The 22,345-nt window shown below is 37.0% G+C and overlaps 1 protein-coding gene across 5 annotated transcripts in view; it reads right to left on the reverse strand.

Annotated features, from left to right (window-relative positions):
• Nme8 (NME/NM23 family member 8) overlaps window positions 1-22,345 on the reverse strand; it is a 49,946-nt gene that overhangs the window by 14,652 nt on the left and 12,949 nt on the right. For all 5 annotated transcript variants that reach the window (XR_002383078.2, XM_005071833.3, XM_040755634.1 and 2 more), the window contains exons 7-14: window positions 21,687-21,753; window positions 20,236-20,309; window positions 17,061-17,153; window positions 14,979-15,166; window positions 13,470-13,645; window positions 4,437-4,581; window positions 3,666-3,773; window positions 2,791-2,942 (exon numbers count right to left, since the gene is read on the reverse strand). Coding sequence is in view for 4 of the 5 variants with exons in the window: in XM_005071833.3 (XP_005071890.1) it covers window positions 2,791-2,942; window positions 3,666-3,773; window positions 4,437-4,581; window positions 13,470-13,645; window positions 14,979-15,166; window positions 17,061-17,153; window positions 20,236-20,309; window positions 21,687-21,753 (1,003 nt within the window). In the remaining variant the exon portion in view is untranslated. The remainder of the gene's footprint in view (window positions 1-2,790; window positions 2,943-3,665; window positions 3,774-4,436; window positions 4,582-13,469; window positions 13,646-14,978; window positions 15,167-17,060; window positions 17,154-20,235; window positions 20,310-21,686; window positions 21,754-22,345) is intronic.

Consider the following 22,345-nt stretch of genomic DNA (forward strand, 5'->3'; position numbering starts at 1 on the left):
AATATTGTTTTTAATTTAAATAAAAATTAATTTAAAAAACTTAGGACCATCTTCCCAAGAGTGGCACTGCCCACAATGAGTTAGTCCCTCTTACTTCAGTTATCAGTCATCAATCATCAATTTAAAAATGTCCTATAGACTTGCTGGCAGTCCAATCCATTGAGAGTATTTTTCTCCATTGAGGTTCTTTCTTCTTAAATGAATCTAACTTGTGTCAAGTTGACAATACACAGCAGTACAATTATCCATTTACTAATTGACCCACAAACACATCACTATCCAATACAACCTTACTGGTTCCCTCTGTCCTCTAGATGTCATGTTAACATTAGTATCACAATTTCAGATATCCCAACTTTTAAATCTCCCAGTCTTCACAAAACCCAGTCTTTACAAAGCATCCAAAGCCTCAAACTTCAAGGCTCTCTAAAATATCTGTTCTCTCTAAAACTTTAAAGTCTCTCTAAAGTCCAAAGTCTCTTTAAAAGTTCAAAGTCAACTGTGAGCACCTGTCAAAATAAAAAAATGAGGTAAATACTTCCTTACTCCAAGAGGGGAGAATGAGTTCACAGTCACAGTCAAATCAAAGCAAAACAAAGTTTCATGGAGTAAAAGTCCCAAGTGTTTGATGTCTAAGACCTATTCACAATCCTCTGGACTCTAAAGAGACCCATGCCTTCAAATTTGCTGTTTGTAGCACAAGCCAGCTTGTCTCATAGGCTCAGACCCAGTCCACTCCACACATACTGCTTTCCTCAGTGGTTGTCCCATGATACTGACATCTCCAGAATGCTGGGGTCTCTGATGCAATTGAGCCTCATCTTTACCAATAGCTTCTTGGGCTCTTTCAGGGTCTCTGACCTTGCCACATGCTGCCAAACCTCAACTTCTCTTAATGACCCTCCATCATCAGGCTTCTACTGTAACTGAAGCTTCACTTTGACCAGCAGACTCTCACTATATCAAGCCTCAACTACTCTTCAAAACCAGTAACACCTGAGAGACTCTACATATTACACATTACCAAGTTCAGCTGCTGATGCAAGCTACGGCCTTGGCTACCTCTGGACCATGGCTTCTGTGTGCTGGTCCTGAGAAAACATCTCTCAGAAGATTTCACCTCAGAGATATGTTCTCTTCTTAATCACTGCTAATTTCTTAACACCAGTTAACCAGCATTAGCTGTCCCAATAAAGCAAAAGTTTTCCTTTGGTGGTATTTGTCTCTAGTCAATTGCAGATGATTCTTCAGCAATAGTTGACCAGGCATTTTGTGTTAACAAAAAATATCATACAAATAGCCACAGCAGGGTCTGTTTCCTTCTGACATGTCACAGGCCAGACCTCCATCATCTACATTGCTCTCAACATTCTTATCTTCCAAGGTGCTAAAAAATAGATCATTAAACCCTGAGCCCTTGATAGTTTCTCCAGCCCAAAGCACTAAGTCCTCCCCCAAATATGGTCAGTTCTGTCAAACAATAGTCCATTCTCTGGTACCAGTTTTGTCTTAGTTAGGATTGATTTTTGCTGTTATAAAAATGGAATGATTGAAAATGATTTGACGATGAGAAGATTTAGTTCATCATATACTTCTGCATTATAGTCCATTGTTACAGGAAGTTAGGGAAGGGACTCAAGAGTCAGGAGCTGAAGTAGAAGCCCTAGAACAGTGTTGACTCACTTGCTCCTTATGGCTGACTGATCCTGCTTTCTTATACAACCCAGAACCATCTGCCAAGGCATGACAACATCTACAGTGACAAAGACACATTTATCTCAATAATTAATCAAGAAAAGTGACTCTTTGTTTATCTTTCTTGGCCTAGTTCTAGACCCACAGCCCAAGAACCACCCTTCCTTGTTAGGTTCTTGAGCCCTCTTTGTGCCAGGGCCGCCTTTACTGGGAAAAATCACTTCTTCCCATTAGCACTCCTCACTAAAACCCTCTGCCATCTGCTAACCAACAATTCTAGTTCCAAATCTGTGTCTTTGAACCCTTTGTATATATGAAACACCTTTGTCTGGATTAGCTCTACACCAATGGTTTGGGAGCCAGCTTCCTTGGTTAAACAGTTAAACAGTTCATCAACCAGCTTTACCTGACCTAACTCAGGTCACACATCTCCTCCACTGGCCCAACATAAGGAAAACTAGACTGTAATATCATACATACAACCAAAAACTTCCACATACCTGGGTTAAATCACAAAAACAAAAACAACATGAATGACCAAAACAGTATGTCCCCCATCAAACCCACTAATCCCGCAGAATAACCCAAGAGGCAGAATTTAAAAGAACATTCATAAACTTTATCAAATAACTCAATGAATTTAAAGAAAATATGAATGAACACTTCACTTAAGCCCATGTTGATAAAAGTAAGTACTATTGACCCTTGAGTAGTAGATCAGTATTCATCCTGGGTATACAAATGGACTTTGGACTCCCAACCAACAATGAGAGATGCACTCTCACCCTGAACTCTTGGGGGGATGGTCTAGTCCCTAGACAGACTATGGACACCCCCATGGAGAGCCTCACCCTCCCTGGGGAAATGAAGGGATATTGGGGGGGGGTTGGTGGGAGGGCACAGGAGGAGGGGGAGGGAAACAGAGACGGACCTGGAATTGATGTGTGAAGCAACCTTGTTTCTAATTTAAAATTAAAAATAATATATATATACACATATATATACATATATATATAATAAAAAAGTAAATACTTGAGTAATGTCAGCATTTGAAGAGGATAAATGTCAGGACTTGATGATATAGTATATGCTTACTTCTTTGTTCCTTAGTCACATGAGGTTTGATCAATGCCAGCGTTGTCTGAGGAGGGAAGAAATATTCTATTTCCTTCTTAGCTTCTGCTTTTGAACTGCTTCCATAGAACTGGTTAATAGGAAAAGTTCCTGTGAAAAACTGTGCACATAAACTTTGAAGAGAGAGGCCAAGTCAGAAATCAAATGTAATATAACAATCTAATGTAATATAACACTACTTATTAATTTACTAAAAAATCATGCAACAGTACTCATTCCATATCTAGATGCTGTGGAAAAAGAAGTAATTAGCCAGTGACTTGGATATACTATGTCCTTTCAGTGGGGTAGCAGACATTAGAAAGGAAATATGTGAACATTTAAATCCCATTGTTAACAAATATTACAAAAGACAACTAGAAGAAAAGGGACCCATGCAGTGAAAAGGCTTGGACTAGAATCATGGCTAGCTACATGACCTCACTTGGTAAAATTAAAGTTCTCTATATAGTGGTGTTAAGGTTAATCTTGATTTTTCTCATAAGTTTTTCAAAGCTCTTATAATCAATTAAAGGCATCGAAGCTTTGATCACAGCTTTAATGGAGGCAATTTGTCATAAACTGTGGTTTAGGTAGAGATTTCTTTCAGTATATCTCTACCAAACCATTAGTTGGGTTCTTAGTTTCCAGGCCGAAGCCAAGCATACCACCTTTTCTTAAAAAACTATAGTCATCTTCGAGCTTATAATAAACCAGATCTCCACAAAAAAAAACAGTTACTCTACCAGAACAGCTTTCCCTCTCAGACTAACACTGTATTTCCTGTATCTTAGACTTAAAAAGAAATTGAATTGCATTGCATGAAAAAGGGTAGGGAATCATGGTATGAGCAGTACCTCTCTGGAGAATATGCGTAAGCTTCCTCAACATTTGTTGGTCCCATTAACTCTTTCCAATAATCCACAGCATTTTCCCTCAACAGAACAAGGATGTAAGATGCATTGCTGTTATAAAAAGCAAAACCAAAGGTTAATGAAAGAATATATTAGTAGAGAATGACCGAGAGAGAACACAAGTGTATATGTGTTGTTAAATTGACTGAAGCATTTTAAATGAGCTATAAGGAGTCTTACATTAATATATGTTGGCATCCACTCAGTAGCATACTTATATGAGCTGGGAAGAAAGACAGAAATGAAATGGTAGGACCCCAGTTAATTAGACTTTTGTTTCAGCTGCATTTCAGTTACTTCTCTAGATATCTGGCAACTTTCTAGCATCTCATTTCTTCTCCAGGATATGTGATATTGAAGGTCATAAAAGGCCTCCCAAAGAGTAATCCGACTGCCCAAAGGGTCAAACAGTTCTCAGTTTGGATTTGGTGATGTTGCCCACTTTGGAATTCTGCATCCAACTCAACTGAAAACAGGTATGTGCCTGTGTCCATAGGACCTATTATTTGCTCTAACAGTATTCCAGGAATGAAGAGGAAACAGATATTTGAGCAGAGAATGAGGACAGTAATAAGACTGACAAAGACATAGACCAGTAATTTCTTTGTGGAATTTAGTAGAAGTTTGTCAACCTAATAAAAAGAAAGCTTAAGAAAAAGTTGAAAAGCGTGGAAAATAGATCACAGAACTTTCTAACTCTGAACATTGCTTTACCTGCACATGTAAGATAAAAGACTATTAAAATACTCTTCATTCTCATAGTCCTTGGTCACTGTTCTGGCTTCTTCCTCTGATAATACTATTTGCCTCTGCATCAGTATGGTGAACCCTTCATTCCGAATAATGTTCAAAATATCATCTAAAGAAAAACAGTTATGACAAAGTAAATTTCAAACTTGCAGATTCCTGGCTACCAACAATACATGGTGAAGCTTTGTGAGGTATCATATGTGTCCAATTATTTTGAGAATTGTAAAAGTTCACAAAAACAGCTTCTCAGCTTTCAAGATGAATGGCACTTGTTAATCTGTCAATTATAATGTTGCTTCAAATTTTTTTACCACATAGTAATTACTCACAAACACACAAATTGTAAGCTGCACATGTACCGTATATATGCAGATATGTGGTGAGCTGAGTGAAAATGGCCCCCATAAGGTCATATATTTGCATGTTTGGTCCTAAGTTGGTGGGACTTTGTAAAGGATTATGATGTGTGCCATTATTAGAGGAGATGTGTCACTGGTTGTGTGCTTTGAGGTGTAAAAGCACATGCCATTGCCAGTAGTTCTCTCTTTCTCTGCCTGCCACTTGAAGATCAGATGTAAGCTCTTAGCAATTGCTCTAGTGCCATACTTGGCTGCCCATTGGCATGATGGTTATGGACTAGTCCTCTGAAACTCTAAGGAAGCACCCAATTAAATATTTTCTTTTATGTGTTGCCTTAGTCATAGTGCCTCTCTACAGCAATAGAAAAGAATTTAACCAATTCTGATATAAATATTTATAAATAGCAGATATTATTTTACTTGACTATTTGGAAAGAAATAAGTTGACTGAATATCCAAAAGTATTTCTCAATCTCCTTCTCACTAGCCTGCTTCTCTCTGTTGAAGACCAGAAAGTAAGACAATTCTATTTTTCCCCATGCACGATATAGAAATGAGCCCATATGTGGTATATGACATGTACCAAAAATGCTTAGATGGTTCTGAAAGATGTACCTAGGAAATAATTTGTAAGGTAATTTTTTGAAATATTAGAAAAGTGAGCTAGATTTTAAAATAAGAAATAATATATGTTGTTTGTCAATGTCAATCTGTTTAGGTTAACAATGGGTAAATATTGACAATACTTGAAAAATAAAACTATGATAGTGAAGAAAATATAGAAAAATAATAATGTGAGTTTACCAACAACTACTTTCATGTACATTAAAGAGCCATATGGAAGATTTGCTAATACAGACAGCCTTGCAAGAAATCTTTTTACTGGAATTTATCAATGGCTTATTGAAGGCTGATATTGTAGAGGGACTCTCTCTTATTTATCTCTGTTGGTAGCCCAACATACCATTCTACTGATGGTAAAGGTAGGAATATGGTTCTGAGATACGTTTTCATATGACAAGCCTATAATAATTAGACAAAAATTGTGACTCATATTATAAAATACCTGTTACTACTAGATAAATACACTATAGAATTAAAATGAGCTATAAACAGAGATTTTAAAATGTTCTGCTCTTGGGCAAAGAATGTACATTTAACTGGTGTTTTGTGTGAACCACTGGAACTCTGTTTCTGAATCAGTACTTCTTCTGGGTTGGTTCCTTTGTGTTCCTAAGATAATCACTCTTATATCCTTCCTTCATCTTATCACTCAAGTACATGTCACACATATGTCCTATTTTGCAAATAAAGTTTTCACTTTACTCAAAGGTTTTGAAAAGAAAAATGTAATTAGTTCACTCTGTAATTTTACCTATAAGTCATATCATTGCAGAAAGATTATTTTTATCTACATAGTTATGAAAGTTTATTCTTCATATAAAAATTTCATTGTCAGTCTCCAGAAACAATGTAAGTAGGAGTGTTATTTCTGTATACCCAGATAATAATATCACACACACACATATACACAATACACCTATGCCCTCTAATCATTTCTAGCACATGTCAGTTTGAATTGTCACATTTTTTACTTTATTAAATCTAGATAGAATTTTCTAATGTTATGTAATATTTCTGAAAAAAAATATTACTACATGCATAACATTCTGAGTAAGTGAGAAAATGCGTAAAGATACACTGACTACTTGAGTCCTTTTTTTCTAGCTATTTCACTCCCTGTTGTACATTCAAGTTTGTATGGGAAAATCCATTTTCATCAAGAATATTCGTAGCAGAGAGAACTACCAATAGATGTCATGCTTTGCCTGTGATGGCATAAATATATCAGGAATTCTTTAAATAATATGTAAATTTTCCTCTTTTGAATCAAAGTAGGACAAACTTGCCTCGTAAACTTTATAATAAGCTGAGAAGATTTTGGAGTTATTTAATTGACCTAAGTAATATATGGAAGGTATAAAAATAGAAACTTTTATGATATACTATAGGCAGAAGTTAAGGTGGAGTCAGGTGTGGACCGTTACTGGGTGAGCCCACGGCAGCAGTCAACTTTCTCAGGTCTGAACTGGGGACATTATGGGGATTTTGCCCCTGTCCTGTCATTAATGTTCTGACCACATGGATGCCAAAATGTAAAAGGGAGTTGTTAATTGGTTTAAATAATAAAAACTAGGAGTCAGAGAGGAAAATGCTGAGAGATCAGAGAGAAGAAAGAGCAAGCCACAGCCACACCTTACCTCCTTATCATCTCAACAGACCATAGAGTGAGTTCCTGTTTCTTTCCACATATATCATCTCTCTGTCCAGCCCTCTTACTTCCTGTGTGCCCTGCATCTCACTTCCTGTCTGTGCCCAGCCATCTCAATTCACTGAATCTGTGAGCTCCAAATTATGTGAAAAAATCCATCTGATGACTAAAAATGAGGTGAAGAATGACAGAGGAAGATGCCCAAAGTGAGTGTCTCATGCACACAGTCACCACCCTCTCCCAAACACACACACCACCAGAACTTTATACCTAAAGTGTCAGAGAACTTAAAATCATACAGTTTAGAAGCCAATCTGGTTCTTGACAGGCCAAGTTCAAGTTATCAGCAGGCTGCTCTCCTTGCTGAAGACTCTAGAGAAGTCATTTTCTTATCATCCAGATTATTGGCCAAATATGGATCCTTGTGCTTGTAGGGATGAAGTCCTCATATTCTTGCTGTCATCAAACTTGGGACCATTCCCTTGCTTCTAGTATTTGCATTTTTTGGCTGGCAGCTTTCTCTTCCCACCTTCATAACTAGCAATTGTGAGTCATATACTTCTTTCATACTGTCTGCCTGGTGCACAGTCCTGCTCTCCTCTCCACCTTTAAGGACTCATGAGATTGACCAAGTTATTTGGAAAAACCAGGGTGGTTGAATCTCCAAGTTTTTCACTTAATCATATCTGCAGAGTCTCTCTGACCATGTAAAGCAACACACCCATCATTTGGATGGATCATAGCATGAACAACACCTTTAGGCAACTGTAGTTCTACCTGCCAAAGTCAATCTTAGTGGCTGTAGCTGGGGATAGAGCGGGGATAACACACATTGCCAGTGGATAGAGTGACATGCCAGGACTTGTCCGACCTACGCCTCTCCTTTTAAAAGATTATGAAATATTAAACTTGACTCCTTCCTTTGGCCTACCCATCCTTTCATCTTTCCAAAAAACACCCTTGCCCTACTTGGTTTGGGTTGCTATCCCAGAATTTCACAGTTCTACAAAGAATAGCATTTATTTGTAATGGTTGTAGATATTTCCTTTGCAGCCAAGACACTGTCAGATCTGTGTCTCATGTGAGCATGTGAGCCCTTTTCTTACTTGACAGTTGGCAATTTTATCTTTTTATCTCATATGGTACAAGAAGTGACCTTAAACAGTGTTTCTGCTTCAGTCTCCTAAGTATTGAGGTTGCAGGTATTTACCTCCATACCCTACTCTCGGTCCTCTTTTATAAGGGAGCTTCATGAGAAATGCTTTAATTAACTTGAAATGGCCCTGCTCTCTGATACTATCATAATGGTGATTAGATTTCAACATTGATTTTAGGAGGACACAAGCATTCAGTTCATAGCTCCTGCTGATTACATCATGACATTCAGGAGTCATGGTTGCTGATGGGCACACTGAATGGTGGCAGGGGCAGCAAGGACTCTACGTATTCTCAAAGGTTTAAGGAGACCAACACTCTGCTAGACTGTGGTTTTACATACCACAGGGTGACCATGGGTGATCTAGAGTAGATATGATCAAGATATGGTGTGTATGTATACAAGTAATAATATTCCAAAGAATGCACAAAATAGTGTCAACAAGGATAAATTTAACTCATGAAAGACCAGAAAGATTTCAAAGGTCTAGAGGGAAGAGCTTGGTCAACGGGCACACAAACAAAGAATAATGACTGTAAAAGCTCCAGATGTGATGATGAGCTAGGTGGCTTCTGAGTACTGTTCAGTAGTTGGAGGCATCGTCTTCAGGATGGTGGTGTTCCTGTATTCCTTCTCAGGATTTGGCTGGCTGGAACTTGCCCTTTGTACTGACTTAGAATTTAAATGCACATCTAAGAAGCATCATACTAATCTCCTCCCTTCCCTTGCATTGCACACTTGGTATGACACTTGGTATCATTATGACAGTGCTTAACAGCAGTTGTGAACACTAATAAAGTTTACTTTCTATCAAAAAATCTGACAATGATGGTATGTATATCCTCAAGAAACAAAAGAAGAAAAGCACAAGATAAAATTAACTTGCTTGCCTCACTAACATAATCCACAGTTCTGCACTACTTGTTATACATGGTACTTGTTATCTGCAGTGCTTATTATGCTCAGTAATGTTATCAACAGTTCTTGTTATACACAGTGTTTGTTACCCACAGTATTTGTTATCCACAGTGCTTGTTATCCATAGTAATGTTGTCTGCAGTACTTGTGATGAACGCTACTCATTATCTGCGGTTCTAGTTATCTACAGTTCTTGTTGACTTCGGTACATGTTGTCTGCAGTTCTTGTTATTTGCAATAACATTATCCACAGTACTTGTCATCTGTGGTGCTTGTTATCTGCAGTACTTGTTATTAATAGTGCTTGTTATCCACGGTACTTCTTATCCACAGTGGTTGTTATCCATGTTACTTGTTATCCGAGATGCCCTGTTACTCGTAGTGGTTCTTCTCCATGGTGCTTGTTATCCGCAGTACTTGTTATGAACAGTACTTACTATCTGCTGTACTTGTTATTTACAGTACCTGTTGTCCACTGTGCTTGTTACCCCGATTGCTTGTTATCCACACGACTTGGTATCCACAGTGAGTGCTTGCTGTCTACATAGCTTATTATCTGCAGTGAGTACTTGTTGTCTGCATTGCTTGTTATCTGTATTGCTTGGTATCTACAGTGAGTGCTTGTTACCCGCAGTACACGGAGTCTGCATAGCTTGTTTTTCTCATTGCTTGTCATCCGTATTGCTTGTCCCTGCAGTACTTGTTATATCCACAGTGAGTGCTTGTTAACTGCAGCACGTGCTATCTGCATTGCTTGTTACCCACATTGTTTATGTCCGCATCACTTGTTATACACATTACTTGTGTATGATTTATTAGAGTAGTTCACAGGCTGTGGTCCAGCTAGTGAAAAAATTGCTGTCTACAGCTCAAAAGTCTAAGAATCCAGGTATTTGTTCACTCCAGGAGGCTGGATGTCTCATCTAGTCTTCAGTATATGCTGAAATTTCTCACAGCTTGAGTTGCTGTGAGAAAATATCAGAGATTCGGTGGATTTAACAGCAGAAATGTACTTTCTCATAGTTCTAGCAGTTCTTAAAGAAGTGTAAGAAAGATCAGAATGCCAGAAAGTGAGGTTCCCACTGAGCTCTCCCCTTGTAGCTTAGGGATGTATATACTTTTACTGTAAACTTGCACGGTCTCACTTGGTCTGTCTTGGGAGAGGAACGACTTGACCTGTCCCATCATATCATCATGTTTTCTGGAGAATCCTGGCATCAGTCCCTGTATAGACTCACCTTTATGAGCTCACTTAACACCAACAGCTCTCTTAAAGGCTCTGTCACTGCATGCACTTAGACTTTTGAGGTGACAAAAATAAATTAGTTTCTTACAATACACTAAGGAAAAATCTTTTAATGCTTATTTAAAGTGAAAGAAGACATAAAAAGGGACATAAAAAGGAATGAAGCCAAGAAAAATTGCAAAGAATAAAAACCAATTACAAATATGATACACATTCATCAGCTTTATCTATAATTGTTTTATAATAATGTAGATGTTGGTAATACTTAATTTAAATTGGACCATGTTTAAGTATTTTTCTATAAAATACATTAATAAAACCTCTGAGAAAATATTTATAAAGTCACATATGTGAAAAGGACTTAGGCTCTAAATATACAAGGAAATCAGAAAGTTTAGTACTAAGAAAACAAAAATATGAGATACAAACTAAAGATCTCATCAAATGATCAGATTAGAGCATTTTTTATTATTTGAAATATTAAGCATCTCGTTGTGGTCTGGTTCATTTGATATCCACTCTGGAAGCTAATATCAAAAGATCTAAGGAGACACACCATAAAGGAAGATATAGGCATCACTAGTATGCATGTAAAAAAATGCCAAGCTACATACACTTTACTGGAAACTCTCAAATAAGAACAGCAATAAGCTATCATTGTGTATGTACTAGTTCAGACAAAACTGACAGTACAAAGGCTGACAAGATGCAGGCTAAGAAGAACTCTAATTCGATGATAGTGGAATGGAAAATAGTATAACTACATTGAAATGCACTCTGGCAGTTTCTTACACAGTTAAAATACAACTTTCTACATGTTTCGGGACTCATGGTCCCAGATATTTACCTAGTTAGACCTAAAGCTTATGTCAGCTCAGGAACCTCTGTTTGTGACAGTACATTCTTGAAAGTGAAAGAACTGAAACTGGGCAAAATGTCCTTTAATAAATCACCTGATGAACTCCACTGCATTCTTACAACTGAATGTTGTTCATCAATAATTATTAAGTAATTAACTATGACACTTCAAAGACATGGGGAATCCTAGTCGACATTAGTATGTGGTAGAAGTCAATCTGAAAGGGTTGTATGCCACGCAATTTCAATGGCATCATTCTGGAAAAACAAACTAAAAAACAACAAAGAGCTCAGATCTGGTAGGCTATGCACAAGAAAGAGAAGCACAGGGACATTCGGGTCTGAGACTCCATGCTGATCTAATCTGCAATAGGATAAATGACATCATGTGTTTCTCTCCACACCTAGATTGTTCAAAACCAAGAGTGGACCTGCATACATACTATGAACTTTAGTTTAGGTAGAGTAATAGTATTATGGCATTAATTATAATATATTATAATAATACAAGATGGTTTCAACAAGAAAATCAGGACAGAAGCACAACTCTGCGCATGGGAGCTATGGGGTAAGTAGGTTACTTGTTTGACAAAAATGTTTTAAAGCATACAGTCTATTCATTTAAAAACAACATGTTCATGATAAAAATTCCAAAAGGACAAAATGCAAAAAAAACCCCTCCCAAACAGGAAGTTCCAGACCCAGATAACTTCTCTAACAAATCCCATAAAATATTTAGGAACCATTTGAAGTGAATAGCATTCTACTCTTCCAGAAAACACAGGAGGAAAGACTTTCTTTTCCCTCTTTATGTAAGTTTCACATTATTTTGACACCCAAACCAAATTATCATAAAAGAAACCACAAATATCTCCCATGTATACAAACACAAAAGTGCTTAAGAACACACAAGAAGCAAGCAAGCTATGCAAGGCTGGTTCAATCTTCAAAAATTAATGTAATCTACCATGTTATCAAGTATAGAGAAATAAATATCTACAGTAGACAGATAATAAAATTTTACAACACAACAGCATTCATTTAAAATAAGTCATACTATCCACTCAATCCCCAGCAGTGCAAAATAAAACAAAAATGAAAGCATTAGCAATAAAAAAGAAAATTCACCTTAAGCCACTTAAAATGTGGAAATTTCCTTAATCAATAGCTAATAGTGCACCAGATGTTACAAAATTTGAACCTTTTGCTTTAAGATATGGTGTCTCACTACTCCTGTTCAACATCAGCTCCTAATCAGCATCACACAGACACTTCATCTTGTTCCAGGAGAAAAAGCAAAAGAAACCAAGACACAGGGATGGAAAGGGAGAATTTGCATGTACCCCCAAGGCAGATGACCTCAATGATTCTCAGTCCTGTTCAGGGCATTTGACAATCAATGTTTAAAGACATTCATTCTGTTACACTTTAACTTGGGAAAGATGCTCCTGATACCTAGAGGCCAAAAGTGATAATAAACATTTGACAATGTAGCATGTGATCAGCTATGCACCTATACCCTCAAAAAACTTACCTGGCCAAAGTGTAAGTAGAGCTAGGGTTACAATACAGTATTTTATGATGATATCCCTGTACTGTGTCAAAACTCCTATACAAATGCCAATGGTGTTTCAAGACACCAGGCATAAATGAAGGAATGAGTGAATGAATGAATGAATGAATGGTATTATCTAGAACCTTTAGTCTCATGTTGGGGTACTTGCTTTGCTGTGTAACTATGGAATGAGATTTAAAATGTTCAGCACTTAATGATGGGGCTGTAGCTCAGTGTTAGAGAGCTTGTGCACCATCCCCAGTACTGAAAAACAAGCAAGCAGGTGAAAACTAACACTTGAGTGCCAGGCACTCTACGTATGCTTTCTCATCTTAATCTTCTGATTTTTTTTTTACAAATGAAATAGACCTGGTGTAATCTCAGGTGACATGATTTATCAGCCTCTGCCAGAGCTCTGAGCTGAGGCAGTGCAAACATGAGGTAGTTGTTCTGGCTCCTTGTGTCCTTTTCTGTGTACTGACAATGGTGAGACAGACTCTAACAAAGTCACAGATTAGAAAATGCTTTATAAGTTCTTCTGCTAAAGTTGTTTTATCCATTATTATCGAGAAAGTGATAACTCAGCCTTCAAATCCTACCCACCAAGTTCTTACTTTGTGCTTCCCTTCCTACCTTTCTTTTCCTCATAGACTTCTGGAAACAGCAATGCCAGGGTCCTTTGTATATTCTTGATTTTCATGGTTTTGAAATCAGGGAATAACATGTCAATGTACATAGAAACCTTAGACGCATTATCCTCAACATCACAAAACTCCGATACATGTTGTCGTTCCAAATATTCTTGCAAACTGTTAAGATACAAAATGTAACCTGAAGTTATGGTAATTTAAAGTAAAAACTTGTATGAAAACTTACATGTTAATGAACTAGAGCTTAATAACACAATAAAAACTTCTTTCTGCCCACATATTATCACTCTGAAAGTAACTCCTACTATTTCCAAGCCCTTTAGCAGCCATTTAATTCCATTTTGTGTTGTTCTAACCTTCTTAAAATTTTAAATGTCATCAAAAACTTGTTCAAGGGTACAGCACTTGGGCAGCATGCAGAAGGCTCTAGGTTCTAGGACCGGCAATACAAAAGCAAAGTAAATTCTAGAATTACCTGCTACCTGAGAAATATGAAATGACCAGAAACCACAAGAAAAACTCACAGTTTATAAAGCAAGGAGGAAACGTCCTGCAATCCCCCAATAGACAACACAATAGCATTGGAACACAGAGCAGCAGTGGACCTAGCCTCAATGCCTTTTACTCACTGATGGGGGAAGTCCTTCTGTGTATATGTTTGTCTTATTGGTTGATAAGTAAAGCACTATTGGCCAATAAGGAAGCAGGGTAGGTGGGACTAGGAGTTGAGTAGAATTCTGGGAAATGTAGTCAAGAGTGGAGAGTTGCCATGTGATCCTAGGAAGTAAGGACTCATGAGGCTGGCGTCCTTGGTAAGATATATAAGTAGTTATGGGTAATACTTAAGACAGAACTAGCCAATGAGAAGCCTCGGATATTGACCAACAGCCTTGTAATTAATAGAGTCTCTTTGTGTTATTTTGGGTGTTAAAGTGGTGAATCCCATAACAACTCACCAAACTCATTCTGACACATCTTGTAAAACTATTGTATCAAACTAGATTTTTAGTCTTTAGCAGAATAAGTGTCATGGACAGCAACACATAAAACCAACATTCTGATAATTGCTTGCTCATTTTGAAATATTTAGAATTTTATTACCAAAGTATATATTTATTGTGTCATCATCTATTTTATACCAGTAACTGTCTTAAGTAAGACAGGGAGCCTAGAAAATTGAAGAAAATGTTGGAATATGGACAGGGTTGACTGAGACAGTGCATGCTTTCAATATACCCTCTAGGCCTGAGACAATAAGGTCAGATGGTATGCCAGACTTAGAGAGGACAGCAGGGAAAGCTAGTCCCTTTCCAATTTTCCTGACATAAACATTCAGGTAAGTCCCCCATTTTCTGAACACATAATATTCTAGGTTGACTTAAAAAGAAAACTTGTAGCATCTATATGAAAATATTAGGTTTTTAGACATTTGTGCATTATGTTCTGTCACCAAGTTACACTTTATGAGTTATAAAGTTCTGGCCTTAGTTACCTGTCCCGTTTCTTCTTTGTCATCACAGGTGCAAACTTAGCACCTGTGTCTTCAGATGGTTCCTCCTCATCTGTTTCAGACTGAAGTTGAAGTTCTTCCTGGATAACCTCATGCTCTCCTTCTTGTGATATAATGAGCACACAGCTTATGCCGCTTGTGACAAATGATACAAAGTCTTCAAAGTCGGGCTACAAAAGATGAGAAACTGTCTCCCTCGCTATCCCAACACAGGGGCATTAAAATGGTGGTCACTGTGAAAAAACAGTGACATCTTCCCTTTAATGTTATTAACAATGCTATGTTACCCTTGTAAGCTTTCTGTTTGCAGGAATATTTTTACACAATCAACATCTACACCCAGTAGAAAATGATTTTAAAGATTGTGCACACAACTACTTTCCAACACCAGGATGTGGGCAATTCATCTGAAGGGCTGGTTAAAATGCCTTCAGCTGCCTGTGTACTTTTGGATGTGAGGTCTTTAACTGAAGCATGGTTCAGGGGCCCAAAACTTGTAGAAAATAAATTATCTTTCAGCAGCTATCATTGCTAATAGCTCCTTAGCTAAGTGTGTGACTTCGTATACACCTCCCCTTTCCATGCTGGAACTTCGTTTGGCTTCAGCTTGAACTGGTCTTACACATGGTGTCACTAAGAAACTTGATGGCATTTTTATTTTGTTTTGCTTTGTCTTTTTAATAAGGTCACTAAGTTGTGTGAGTAGGGAAGAGGAGGCAAATCTAGAAGGAGTTGGGAGAAAAGAGGGAAATGAATAAATGTATTTTACAGAATCTTCAAAGAACTAACACAGACGAGAGAGAGAGAGAGACAGACAGACAGAGAGACAGAGAGACAGAGAGACAGAGAGAGAGGGGAGAAGTGGGGGAGATCTTTGGTGCTCTATCCCAGAGTTCTAAGTCAGTATCTGTCACAGTTGGAATCAAAATGCCCACACACACACACACTGGCCATGTGCTAATAAAGGCTTGGTCACCAGCACATGATTGCTACTGAAAGCAAATGAAACTCTGAAATGGAAGACTGTTCAATAACTGGGTATTTTCTTGAAGCAGTTACTAGGATTCTGATGCTTCCACTCAATCACTCTGCTTCACGGCTTCATGAAGTGAGCAGCTTTAGTTTACCATGATCTCCTGAACATGATGTTCAGCCTCACCACAGACACGAAAGTTGTGAGTTCAGGCCACTATGGGATGAAATGTCTGAAGTCATGAGCCAAAACAAATCTTTCTTCCTCTTTAGTTGGATTTTTCAGGTACATTCATCACACTGACATAACAGCTTCTAAATGACATTCCTAAGATGTTTTTTCTTATTTTTTTTAATATGTGGAAACTGGGAGCAAGAGAGATAACTGGGATGTTACAAGTACTGACCAGCAGAACTTTTTCTATGAGTAACACACTGGGAACTCCCTAACAATATTCCTGGATATGTCTACTGAGCAACTAAAGTATTGATAGTGTAAATAAGACTCCACTTTATAAATGTTATTCAGTTTGAATGAATTTAAATCCAACTGGTCACATGTATTTACTGTCTATCACACTGGCAGATTGTCTTTAAAAGATAGGTCTCCCTTTCAAATTCATAACCATTCCCCTTTAAAATATTTTTGACACACTGCCTTTACCCCATTCTTCCAGGAAGAAGTCAACCTGCTGGGGTATAGCCTTAGAGAAAGGACACAGACAAAGAGTGGGTTACAGCATCCCTGTGTACCAGATAGAAAGGAATACTTTTAGCCAAGTCTGAAACTTGATAGGAGAGAACTGGCTATTCACTTCCAGAGAACATAGCAAAAAGAAGTCTTCAACAAAACAAATAATTCAGTTTTTACTGGGTGCTATAGTTTATACTGGAGGTGATCCCAGAGCCACCATCTTTGACATCATCAGGGTGTGTACATCATCAAGTCACCAAAAGTTTATTTAGTTGGTTAGATTTCTTAATTTTATATTCTATAATGAAAATCTAAACTTACCACAATCACTGTAATTGAAAATATATGTGTGTAAATATATAAATGAGGACACAGTGGATTTTTAAAAGCCTTCTTACCTGATCTGCTAAATGGCTGTAGAAATTCCTCACTACCTCTTCGGGAAGAAACATGTTGTCCTGTATTTCTATGATGAATCCTTCTTTGGTAATCTTCAATTCAGGTAAGATAAGATGCAAACATGACACCGGAAAACATGTAAAAGAAATTAGGGCTATTTACTTCAGAACTTAATAACCACCTAGCTTGAATCTTTTCAGGTAAAGACCCCAGGAAAATACACAGGGATTTTCAGAAATGCATAAACAGGTTCCTTTGATACTCCTCAGATATACATGTTTTTAAAACTCCAATAAAAATTCAAAATATTTTTATTACAGTGGACTGACTCAAACAAAATTGGAAATCCTAACATAAAAAGATGGGGAAAAATAGGAACATAATTCCAAGAAATCACACATAGACACAAACTGTCTGAATTATTCATACGATTGAAATTTAAAAATACTTCTCAACTATGTCAAAATTGTTTTAGCTTCTTTTCTTCCCATGTTTCTGTTTTTGAAGATTCACTCAACTGAAAGACTAGATCCCGTGATACATTATCTCCAGGAAACATGCCTTACTAGTAAAGGTGTGTGAGTAAGAGTCAAATGATTAGATAACAATCTACTAAGCAAGCAGAAACTGAAAAAAACCTTACATAACAATCCTGGTATTAGATAGGGTATATATAGAGCAAAAATTAGTAAGAATAAATTTCTTAAATACATTGCATATTTAAGAAGGGGATGATTCAGCAAGAATGTATGCTAGTAACAAATACACATGTACTAAATACTCAGTCACAAATTTTATGGAACAATCACTAATTGAGTTCAAAAGTCAGTCTGATGATGATATAGGTAATTTCAGGACTCAAGTATCAATTTCAGATTCATCATTCAAACTGAAAATCAGCACTGCATCCTCAAAACAAACAAATGTGCAACAGACAGATACACAATATTCCATTTGACAGATATAGAGCATGATATTCTCAGTAGCCCATGTAAACATATTTAAATAGACCACATTCCAGGTCACAAATAAAGACTTACCAAATACAAAAAAGCAACTCTCTGTATTTTATCAGATCATGGTTCCATCAGACTAGAAAACCATAATAAGAAAAAATGGTAACTACACAAATTCATTGAGACCAAACAATACACCCTTGAATGGTAATAAGTCATTGAATCAACCAAACAGGAAATTTGAACAGATCCTGGAAACAAATGAAGATAAAACCACAATGATATACCAACACCTTTAAGATATTGTTAGGACAGGTGTAGAAGTAAACTTTACAGCCATGAATGGTTGCATCACAAGTATCTGGGGAAAGGAGAAAAAGAAATATCTAAGAATTCTCAAGAAAATAACTTAGAGTTGGGCACCAGCACAATCTTAATGATAATAAGAAATAATAAGGATCAGGATACATTCATTAAACTGGAGACTAAAATATATAGAATCAATTCAACAAAGGCTCAATTCTCTGATAAAATAAGATGGGAAACATCTTGCCAAGATAAATAAAATGGAGAGATCTAGAAAGAGACAAAAAAGGGGCTTTATTACAGATCCACTCAAGTACAGAGAAGCATCAATGAGTTCTTTTAAATGTTATATTTCAAAAAGTGGAAAATCTAGAAGAAATGAATAACTTCCTAGATAAGTATTAACTACAAAATCCAATCAAGAAAATATAAACAACTTAGATGAACCCCAAAGTTAGTAAGATTGAAGTGTAATACAAAAACCTCTCAAAAAATACAAGTTCAGGTCCAGATGATTTCTACCAAACCTTTAAAGAAGAACAACTTTTAATGCTCCCCAAACTGTCCTATAAAGTAGAAATAGAAGGGCTATTATTAGTTAATTCTCTCTCTAAAGCCCACATTGCCCTGATACCAAAGTAGGATAAGGACACAACAACAACAACAAAACCAAACCTACAGATTTCCCCAAGGAACATAAACACAAAACTTCTCAAAGTCTTGCAAACTATATTCAAAAATACCTTAAGAAGATCATACAACGTGACCAAATTGATTTCACTGCAGAATGCAAGGTTTATTCTATAGACACAAATCAATAAATGTAATTGAATATGCATATAAATTGAATACATATAAATAGAATAAGGAAAAAAACAGCATGATCATTTTGAACTGAGTAGAGAAGGCTTTGACCAGTTAAATATTCTTTCATAAGAAAATCCCTGAAGAGACTAGGGATAGGAGGAGCACATTCAGACATAGTAAGAGCTATCTATGGAGAACTTGCAGCCAACACTATGCTAGCCACAGAAACTTTAGAATAGCATAAGAGTATTCACTATCTCTACTCATTCAACATATTGCTAGATATCCATAGCTATAAATCTTAGATAAAGCAAGAAGGCATGAGAAAGAAACTAAAGGAATTCAAATAGGAAGGAAGACACATCTCCATTTGTAAATGGTGTGACATTAGACTTAAACAACCTTGTTGACTCAAGAAATCAGAGATAACAAACTCCAACAAAGCAGAAGGGTAGAAAAAACAACATAAAAAGTCACTAGCATGTTTATGCACTGATAACAAGCATGCACCCCACCCACCCCCAATAAACTAAAGAAAACCTTATTAAAACAAAAAGAAAACACCTAGGAATAAAACCTAACCAAACAGGTGAAACACAGTACAAGGAACACTTTAAGATACTAAATTAAAAAACTAGAAAGAAGACACTAGTCACTTTAACTTTTTATAGGAAATGTTTACCTGAGTTAAAATCAATTTCACATAATGTAAGAAACTGTGAAGATTGTATCTTATAAATATTTCTATATAATGCATATATATGGTCTAAAAGAAAGCACTGATTGGTGTCTTAAATTATTATGTATTGAAAAGTACCACCATTTATATCACACAAGAAAAAAGCAAGCTAATGTGAGTTTATAACAATATTGTATCACTAATAGCTAAACAGAAAGAACATTTATAACAAACACATATAATGTCTAAAATAATGAAAGTTTCTGTAGGGTGGTGGGAAAGCAGTTAATTCAATGAAGATACAGTGAGAGATCTTTGTAAGACAGAATAAGCAAAATCCTAGAGAGAGAGCTAGGAACAGCAATTCAATGTGTTCCATTTTATCATAATTTGCAATTAAGTCAAACAACTTTTGGTATTACTTACTTTTTCCTTAATTTCTATATTTTTTCTCCTGAGTACAGCATTGGGTTTGATAATAGCAATATAGAAAATTTCCCCTAAGAGGAAAACAAAAAGTTAATTTTCTTGTCTCAGAACCAGGATAATGAAAGGTCTGGCAATAAGAAATACGAATTTGTAATGTCGGAGTTATTAAGGAGACATGATATGAGTATACAGGCATGTGTAGATTTGAAACAATTCTCATACAGTAGAATCACAAACATGGTTCCTACCAGTCAGTGTTAACAGTGAGTGAAGCTTTGGCAATGCACTGTGCAAATATAAAACACAAACCAACAGAGATACCATATAAGAAATTCAATTTTATCACAAACTTTCTATACCAGTTGTCTTAGTTACCCTTCCTGTTACTATGACAAAATACAGGGCAAAAGTGACTTACCCCAAAAAGGGTTTATTCTGGTTCACAGATCAAGAAAACTGTCCCCCATGGTGGGGAAGCCAAGATGGCGGGATGTTGAAGCAGCTGCTTATATCACATCCCCAGTCAAGAGGCAAAGAATGAAAGTTGCTGTTCAGCTATTGGTCCCTTTTTATGCTTTCCAAGGTCTGACCCAGGTAATGGTAACAGTATCATCTACAAGTGGGCAGGTCTTCCCACCTCAGATAACCTAATCAAGGTGACCCTGAACATACATGCACAAACATTTCTGCCCTGGGTGACTCTAGATTCTGGCAAACTGACAGTTTACACTATCCATCATATCATATCCTGAATGTCAGAAAATCTTCATCTTTCTACCCCCATAGGGAATGAACATACATACCCATGTGTGTAAAACAAGTTATGAGTGTGTGCTCATGAGTTTAGCACGAGCACGTGAGTGCATGCACACAGTCAAACAGATGCACACACAAATACACAGAGCAGTGGTTCTCAACCTTCCTAATGCTGCAACCCTTTAATGTAGTTCCTCATGTTGTGGTGACTCCAACCATAAGATTATTTTCATTGCTGCGTCATAACTGTAACTTTGCTACTGTTATCAGCTGTAGTGTAAATATCTGCGTTTTCTGACAGTCTTAGGAAACCCTCATGAAAGGGTCCTTTGACTTCAAGGGGTTGTGACCCACAAGTTGAGAAATACTGACATAGAGACTCCAGTAAAGGCATGGGATTCTCAACTGAGATTAAGTCAAAAATACTGAATTCAAAGAAGAAATTATTTTCACAAGGTTTGAAGGTGAAAGATGAACTGGAAACTGGGTCCCAGATCAGTTGCAGAAGATAGGAACGCATGCTCCTAGAAAAGCTTTGAGGGTCTTTAAACAGACAAAAGATTTGAGTCATTATGCAGCAGGACAGCCTGCACTGACTCTCACTGACACAGCAGCTCTTCATTGCTACAATAGGGTAGTGAAGGAGTGCATGTGCAAATACAGTCACTGGACTCCCTTACTTTGCTACTTACCAGCATTATCATACTGTGATTCCCCCAACTCTTCATCAGATTGCTCTACTAGTGGAATTTCTGTGTACTGTGAAAGAGAAAAGAAAGCAAAACAATTACTTTAGTATGATAGTCAAAGAATGCCTAGGAATTTTGTTTGTAATAAATAAAAGTCAGGGGGAATAGAAGGTAAAACATAAATGATCCTTTGATTTGCAGTAGCAACATGCTTCCTGAGGAAGCTGCAACATGCCAGCACTAGCTAGATATAGAGCACTATAGTTCTCATAAAGTGTCCCTGAGACCCCATTTGTCAGAGGCTGAATCCCAAAGTCTGTGGTGCTAGTGGGAAGCAATTTTTAAGTAAGGTCTAGTTGCAACAACATAATTCATTTAAGACATGCCCTTGAAGGGTCTGTACGACCCTGATCTATTCCTCTTTCCTTTTCACTTCTTGACCCCCATAAATTGAATGACTTGGTTCTCTACAAACTGCCTGCCATGATGTGCTGTCTTGTCACAACCCTGAACCAAAAGGAAGGAAAGACAGTGGAGTGACCTGTGAAACCCTTGTCCTTTTTTATAAGCCAAATGCCTTGGCTATTTTATCACAGTGACATAAAATGGCCTGAAACATCTAATTAGGGAAAATGCTTTAGGAAACACAAAATATATTGCAT

Source organism: Mesocricetus auratus, unplaced genomic scaffold (assembly GCF_017639785.1).
Source record: "Mesocricetus auratus isolate SY011 unplaced genomic scaffold, BCM_Maur_2.0 Super-Scaffold_100013, whole genome shotgun sequence".
NCBI lineage: Eukaryota > Metazoa > Chordata > Mammalia > Rodentia > Cricetidae > Mesocricetus > Mesocricetus auratus.